This window comes from Corvus brachyrhynchos, unplaced genomic scaffold (assembly GCF_000691975.1).
Source record: "Corvus brachyrhynchos isolate BGI_N302 unplaced genomic scaffold, ASM69197v1 scaffold317, whole genome shotgun sequence".
NCBI lineage: Eukaryota > Metazoa > Chordata > Aves > Passeriformes > Corvidae > Corvus > Corvus brachyrhynchos.
The window spans coordinates 351856-360149 of NW_008239295.1; the positions used below are offsets into that span (position 1 = coordinate 351856).

General features: G+C 41.3%; 1 protein-coding gene across 1 annotated transcript in view; it reads left to right on the plus strand.

Annotated features, from left to right (window-relative positions):
* VWF (von Willebrand factor) overlaps positions 1-8294 on the plus strand; it is a 123851-nt gene that overhangs the window by 45524 nt on the left and 70033 nt on the right. Inside the window, exon 19 of the mRNA XM_008638545.2 lies at positions 5739-5842. Within this exon, the coding sequence (XP_008636767.1) occupies positions 5739-5842 (104 nt within the window). The remainder of the gene's footprint in view (positions 1-5738; positions 5843-8294) is intronic.

The following is an 8294-nucleotide window of genomic DNA, read 5'->3' on the forward strand; positions in this document are numbered from 1 at the left end:
CCCCCGAAAAGAGGCTTTCTGGAGTCCAGGGTTATTTCCCACTGTAACCCTCAAATTTCATCATTATTTTAAGTGTTTTCTACCCCCAAATTCCATCAATTATCTTACTAGAAAAACAGTTCCCCCGAGTTCTCATTAGACAGTAATTTCTAGTATTAATATAAACATATTTTGAACATTGCTACTGTATTTTGCTGATAAACACACATTTATATAAATAGATTCTACTCCAGAATAAAATGCCAGCTCTAGACAAAAGCCCAGGCTTGTGAAATGTCTTGGAGGTGAAAAAGACAGAACAGAATCTGAAGTCACCCATAAATTTCCACTGCTATTTTAAAAATGAAGTGTTGCTTCTTTTCATATTTCAGTCTATAAATGTCTGTCCTTTAACTGAAAAATATTCCTAAATAATAGTGAGATAAGAAAACTTAGAAAAGCTTGTGTACTTGTAAAATTCCAAGAGCCCAAGGGTGAACAGGTTTTTCTTTGCATCTAACATTCAGACCTTTGATTTGGTGAAGGAGCTTGAGATTTTTGGTTTCAGTTCTGGGATATGGTAATAGTACACTTTTGACATAATTGTGGAAAACCAACTATGATAACCACTCCACAGGAAAAAACCTCACAGTAATTAACCTTCATGTTTGCTACAGTATTTTATATTCTTTTTCAGTAAGTTGGAACAAACAATTGTTTCATAAAATTGTTGGCACCAGAGCAGTCTTTGGCCTTTTGGAATTGGAAACTCCAGCTGACTTTGCAGTGATGTGAAATACACCCCTGAATTCAACAAGGTGGTTTGTCAGGTTTTGGATTGTAGGATCAGGCTCAGTAATTTTTGAAAACTACTAGTAAAATAAGTTCTCTCTCCACTAGATGACAGTATGGTTTAATCTTCACTAAACTCAGCCTGGAATTACTTGTTCTGCTTCGCTTCTGGCAGAGAGTAAAAATCACAAGATGCACCAAAGCCACGACAGGAGAAGCCCATGTAGAGATGATCTTGTAGCCACTGCCATGCAAAGACAAGATCAAGCCCAGTCTCCCTTCAGGTGTGTCCCCTTTGCCCAGTGTTTGATTCCTGGCTCCACAGTTACCTGCCAGCTCATTGTCAAAGAGCAGTTTCCTCCTCCTCACCCAATGGGATGAGGTTTGGGAGTGCCTTTTTTTCTTATTTCTGCACTCTGCAATGAGGCTTTGTGCTTCCCCACTAGAGAAGGATTTGGGATGGTGACCAGGATCTCCTTTCCATCCTGTCCTTTTCTAACACAGACTCTGGGAACACAGGCAAAGCTCTGCAAAGTCAAATCAAAGTCTGTGTTTTCCAGGCTTATACCAACAGAGGTGAGCAATAAAGGGACTGGAAAAAGGAATAACCATTTTACTGGTCAGTCTCCCTTATTGGTGTTCTGTAATCCTGCCTAATTTACAAGAACTCACAGAGGTGAGCTGCTGTTTGCAGGAAGGTCTGTGGGGAGTAACAGATTACTCAACATGTGTTCCCATAAATATTAGCACATATCATCATTCTGGGAGAAATTGTACCTTCTTACTGAAGATTTTTTTTTCTTTTGTGGTACAGTAGCACATGAAAGTTATCAATGTTCATGGATAACTTATTAGCTTGAAGACAAAACCTAATTTCTTTCAACTGAAAAATAAGTTGTCCAGTTCATCTTGACTTAGTATTTTACATTGTTTTGAGTTCTAGCAAATAAAAATGTTCAATATGTCATAAAAATAATTTTTCTTCTTCTGTCTTTGATTATCTGGAAGGTGGGAAATTCTCAATACTTGTCACCCTTTTGCAGAGCAGAAAAGAGAAATCATAACATATGTGCAGAAGTGTGGGGAAAAATATGCTTTCTCAGATTAGTTTACTGCACTTCAGGTTTTTCCCATTGGAAAATATTAATAAATATACAAATGGAGTGTTGAGCACCTTTCTGGGGAAAGAGAGGAGAAGAACAATCAGAGAGCACAAAATCCAGACACTCCAAAAGTAGAAAATTAGTTTCTTTCCATTCCCAGTGACTGACACAAAATTAAGGTTTAAAATTTAAATGAAATATTTTATTGCATTCTGACTGCTGAAATAAAACTATTTCTAAAACTTTGATACGTTAGTAGAAAAAGGAAAAAAAATACAAACCCTAAACATCTTAACCAGGAAAGTTTGGAAGATTGTTTTGTCTGCTTGCTAACTGTTTTCAACTGAAATTTGCCAGACTATTTTGATTTCTCTGTTGTATGTTTTTCAGTGTGGGCTTATCCGATATTACAATATCTTCATGAGGAGGTGGGCATGTCAAATAAATATCAGAGCCATACAGCTAGCATAAGAAAGAGAAGTCAGGTGTAGACCAGCACATTTTGATGTCCTAACATGTTTTTGACTTGTCTTTGTTTGCACTGTAAGGGTGAGAGGCTGTTTTAGTTAAAGGAAACATTTATGAAAGAAATTGTTCCCTGTGAGGGTGCTGAGGCCCTGGCACAGGTTGCCCAGAGAAGCTGTGGATGCCCCACCCCTGGGAGTGTCCAAGGCCAGGTTGGATGGGGCTCTGAGACACCTGGTCTGGTGGAAGGTGTCCCTCTTCATGGAGCTGGATGATCTTTAAGGTCCCTTCTACTCCAAACCAGTCTCTTATTCTAAAGCCTGTTAGCTATTGGGTTCTAATCTGACCCACTTCCTTTACTTAATGCCACATTCCTTTATACCTTTGGCTGACTTTCCACTGAAATCCACAGGTGTGCCAGGTGGAACAGAGCCATGTCTGAGCTTCCCTTGACAGAGGGATACTCATCAAATTGTGTTGACCAAGAGAGTTCAAAGTTTAGGCTCATTGAGTTGGATTTCAGGACCACAGAATCTCCTGACTTGGAGGGGACCCAGAAGGATCATCCAGCCCAGCTCCTGGCCCTGCAGACACCCCAACAATCCCACCCTGTGCATCCCTGAGAGCATCCACACACTCCTGGAGCTCTGGCAGCCTTGGGGCCGTGCCCATTCCCTGGGGAGCCTGTTCAGTGCCCCACCACCCTCTGGGGGAACAAAACTTCCGAAAATCCAACTTAACTCCTCCCCTGACACAGCTCCAGCCGTTCCCTCAGGTCCTGTCCCTGGTCACACAGAGCAGAGATCAGTGCCTGCCCCTCCGCTTCCCCAGGTGAGGAAGCTGCAGAACTGCTGTGGGCTCTGACCTCATTCTCCTCCAGCCTAACAGACCAAGGGCCCTCAGCCACTCCTCATGTGGCTTCCCCTCCAGGCCCTTCACCATCTTTGTAACCTCCTTTGGACACTCTCTAACAGCTTTAGATTGTTATATTGTGCTTCCCAAAACTGCCTCCAGGACTCAAGGTGAGGTTGCACCAGCGCAGAGCAGAATGGACAATCACCTCTTATGAGTGTGGATAAGGAGAGTCTTAAAGGTTCTGAAACCTGTAAATTGTCCTTCCTTTTTCAAGATTTTTTAAGGTTTAGCAATTAATAAGACAGAGCAAGGAAATGATGGACATTTCTGTTTGATCCCCAAGTAATGGGAGAATCCTTAGCTGTTAGCCACCCACTTGTAATCCTAAGGGCATTTAATGGTGCAAACAGCAGCTGTTTTCATTACAAACCTATGTCTTTTCATGGTTGCCTCCCCAGTGCTGCTGCCTCCTGTCATCTCAAGCACTCAGGGCTGCTAAATCTCCTGTATTAACTGCAGTCTATTGATGGATTGAGAGACTTCCACAGAAAATCCAGCTGCTTGTGAATAGTGCTCCTGGCCTTGTAGTGTACCACATGGTCCTTGTAGTGCAGCATGGCATCAGGCTGCCACATGTGCCCCAGCTTTTGGATGGGGTGTTAACAGGCCCAGTGGATTGTGTGTAACTGATAACAAAATCATAATTCATTGGGTTTTGCAGAGAAAATGATTGTTCTTCTGGTCAAAGTCTGCTTTGGGTTTTTATGTCCTGCTTGCTGAATCTCACCCACCCACTCTGGTGTTCAGACAAGGTGCTCTTCCCTCTTTAGTGGTAGATTAGCAGCTGTTGCTCTAATTGTGATAGAAATACAGATACCAATTTATACCAGTTTTTAGGGAGCAAGGAGAAGAGGTTCTAATTCTCCTTTTACTGACCAGATGTCTAATCCCAAGTTTTGTATCCAGAGGCAAGCCCTCAAGTGTATTGTGAACTGTTTTGCTGAACACTCTGCAAAAATTAAGAAATGTAGCCACGAGTGTGAGGTCATGTTCCTGCTTTTTTCCTAAATGCCACCAGAAAGGAAGGAAAGAAGGTATTAAACTCTTCTTTCTGGTTTTCTCTGGATTGTTTTCTCACCATCCTTTGTAAAGGTGAAGGCAGAGCTGCCGCTCCATTATCTAGAAAAGCATTTCTTTGTTTCCATCTTGCTTCTATGGAAGCGATTTTATTTGGCATAATGCAGCTCTCCATAAGCCACAGTACACATGGAGCTGTGTATGAAGGAAGGGTCTCTGGGCTGTGAAATCTTTTTTTATGAGTTGCTCCATGTGGCAGTTCTAGGTCCCCATAGGAAAAGGCAAAGCTGTTCTTCTTTATTAACCTGGCATTCAGACTACATTGATCTCACTGGCCCATATTTAATGGTAAAAAATAAACTATTTTAATGATTTTGCAGAGAGAGTTTAAAGTGGGAAGGTGATATTTTGTGACTTTTGAATGAGAAGAAGGGGAAGGGCTCTCCATTTAGGTATTCCATGAAACAAGAGCCAAACCTATCCTGGCTTTGCCAGAACTGCTATTGAGTGAAAAGTCAGCACAGCCAGCTTTGGTTGTGTTTGATTCTCTAAAACTGGGGGTCTTCAAAATGGAAAGTAATCACAGAAAAAGAAAACAGAAAAGGAATGGAAAAACGGAATAGTCTAAAGGCATTACTTGTTTTACTTTGGTTGTAGCTTTTTGGTTTGTTTTTGTTTCTTTTTTTTGTTTAAGTGGGACAAATGATTTGTTGTCATACAAACTCAGATCAGAAGGGTGAAACTGAAAATATGGGTAGAACATAATGTCCTATTTCCCAGCAACAGGGCCTGCTGCAGAGAGAGCAGAATAATACCTCAAGTGGACTGATATTTATCCTGTCTTCCAGGAAATAAATAGGGATTTGAAAGAAAATGAGTGATTACTGCAATTTTCAGAGGCGAGTTGATAGAGGATTGGCTTCGTTAAGGGGCTGTTGTCTGTAGCAACAGCACCTGCATTTGCACGTGGGTAGGTCAGGTGCTGTGTCTTCTGGTCTCCTCCTCAGTGTTCCTATTCCCATTTTTAGTCCATCTAGGCCCTTTGCCTGCTTTTCTAGTAGGCCCTTTCCCAGTTTGTTGTGTGTGAGAAGCTATTCACCTATAATATGCTCTCCATATTCAGGTTAGCCTGGTTTTATCCTCACTGCATCCTGAACCTTCTCATTGTGATGTTCTGCTATAATGTCATCTATTCTCCCAGCAGCTCGAGATGGTGGGAGCAAGCTGTGATTTGTGTACCCATAAGACTGTGATTTATGTACCTACAGCTCTATTTTTGTTAATGGGTAAAAGTATTAGTAGTACTGTACCTTTCTTACCTTGGATAGCCTTCATCCTTTCTTTTATTCTTTTCAACCTTTTATTTTTCACCCACACATTCTGTGCTTGCTCCTGGCTGCTTGCTCACCCTGCATATGGCCATGTACCAACAGCCCCGTGTGGTGACAAATTATATTTTCTGCTTAGGTGCGACATGAAAACAAATGTGTTGCTCCTGAGAGGTGCCCGTGCTTCCACAATGGAAGAGAATATTCCAAGGGAGAGACAGTGACTAAGGACTGCAACACCTGGTGAGCCACTGGAAGGGTGTTTTTCTCTTTAGGGGGCCTGCTGGGTTTCTGGTAACACCAAATATTGCCTGCTTAACAGATCTGTTTTATAGAAAGCCAGTTTTTGCAGTGTAGTATGCACAGACAGCACATTCCCTTTGCATGTTGCACAAAGATCCAACAAAATTCCTTGCAATGTCTGGCAACCTCTGCCTGGTGCCCTACAAATAGTTGTGTGTCTGTGCAACTCCTCTGTAGGCACTAGATAGGGGATTTTGCAACACAAGATAACAATTTAGGATCTATATGCTTTGGGGTGGGAGCAATGGAGCCTGGGCTTTGTCACTAGGCTTTGCTGTCATGTTTCCCTTTTTTTTGGGCTGTCTGAGGCCCTTCAAATCAGCCCTTTTCAGCCAGAAGGGGTGTGATGCACCAGCTGTAATATGATAGGAGGTTTTTTGGCAAATGATAAAGAACTAGGAAGAGACAGGGTCGACCTCTTATATCTCAAAAGAGTGCTGTGTCCATTGATACATTAAAAAAAGATGAAAACAGATGGAAAACTTGTACTTTCTCAGAAGAATAAAGTAAGTGCTCTGTGTCTTTCACCCTTATCCTGCTGTCTTTCTCCCTTACCCTGTTTGGTTGCTGAAAAAGGATTTATAGGTTCAAAAGGGAGTTCTAGGCTGCTCAGTTTGCATGAAGGGAAGCCCTCAGCACAGCCTTTGGTAAACTACAGTGGGCCACTCTTGGCTTCTCCTGCACAGCAGTTTGGCTGCACTGGAGGGGCTTTGCTTTCCATGTGTTTGTGGGGAGAATGGTGGTCCTTTCCTTCAGAGATCCATGAGTCCAGGATGTAGGACCTTCAGCCACCAACAGTGTGAAAATTCTGGGGGTTTTTTGAACTCAGACTTGAGAATATGTCATGCATTCTACCCAAAATATCCCTGCCCAGCTCTGTGGCAAGCCCACGAGCAATGTTTGTCATCCTCTGTATGACTGGGCGGAGCTGGGTCAGAGGAATCAGCACCGCTGGAGAGTCCAGGGGTTGACTTTGGTTGGTACATGGATCTTTGAATAACAGTGATTTTCAAGTTTTGCATTTTTTAACTAGTGGGAGCGCTCCTAACTAGTGTAAGTTAGTCTTGGATTAAGGTTTTATATGGAAATACTGACCTCCCAGTGTTTCGTTTCATTTCCTTCCTTTGCAGCTACATATAACATTGTGAATCCATGTACTGTAATTAAACCTGGGGAAAAATAGGCTTGAAAAGATGGAGAAGTTGATGTTTTTGTCTAGATACATATTCTATAACCTGCTTACATTGCCTGTAGGTAAAAGTGACTCAGCTGAAAAACAGGCACCATGAAAATTTTATTGAAACAAGAAGAGTACAGTGTAAAACCCTTCAGTGTTGAGAAATTTGCAAGATTCCTCACAATAACCATGATCAGACTTTTTATTTTCAATCATTCTTATAATATTTGATCTTAAAATAATCATAACCATGTTGCTTCATTCTTGTAGCTGCCCACGTAATTCTGGCAGTGCCACTGTAAATGATATTTCCTCAAATATATAGAATTACCGTCAATATCAGGGTTGAGGAAATGTTAGAAATCAGGCTTTTTCTCACTGATATAAAGTTCTTCCTCACATTTTAGGTGTTTTTTATGAATTTGAAAGTAAAATTGGAAATAAGGTCCCTTCAAAAAATGTCACCAGGGCTTTTTTGAACTATGTGACTTTGAAAAGTTTCCTGATAGTTCTCAGCAAATATCAAGTCAAATGTCATTTAGAAAGTGATATAGGAAATTACTATTGCTTTGAGAATTAATAAGGATTGAGAGTCTGCGTTTTGGAGGTTGAGATCTTCCTTTTCTTTTGTTTCTGCTTTTTGTACTGCTGTTGCAGGAGTTCTCATTCTCACTTGTTCTTAGCCAGATGTGAACACCTGCAAAGGCAATATATGAACCAGAGGTGTCAGATTTGGCGTTTGCATCCGACTTGACATATGGGAGACCCTAATTCATGAACAACGGAATGTCTCCAAGCCTAAGCCAGTGGCAAACCTTCTGTTATGCAATGTATTGGGAATTCAATGTGGAGTGCAATGAAAATTTTGGAGTCACACTTGTGGAGCAGTGCACAGCAGAAATTTGCTAATCTGAATTTAACTACCCCACGTACCTTATGATCTGTCCATGCACGTATTTACAAAATCTTGCTCTTGTCTAACTGCTAGCAGAGAATTCATAGAGGAGAGGGGGCAATAGGTTTCATGCTACTGAAATTTCATTCTTTGAAGAAAATGTCTTGCATGATATTTATTAGAATGTGAAATGTTGTTGTCAGAGAACTCAGTTCAGTGCCCGGTTTTTCCTTTGGGTAGCAATTTCATCTTGGGAAAATACTTCAAGTTTTTTATCCTTGAGTTTTTATGTCTGTAAAGCATGGGTAGAATTCCTCTTT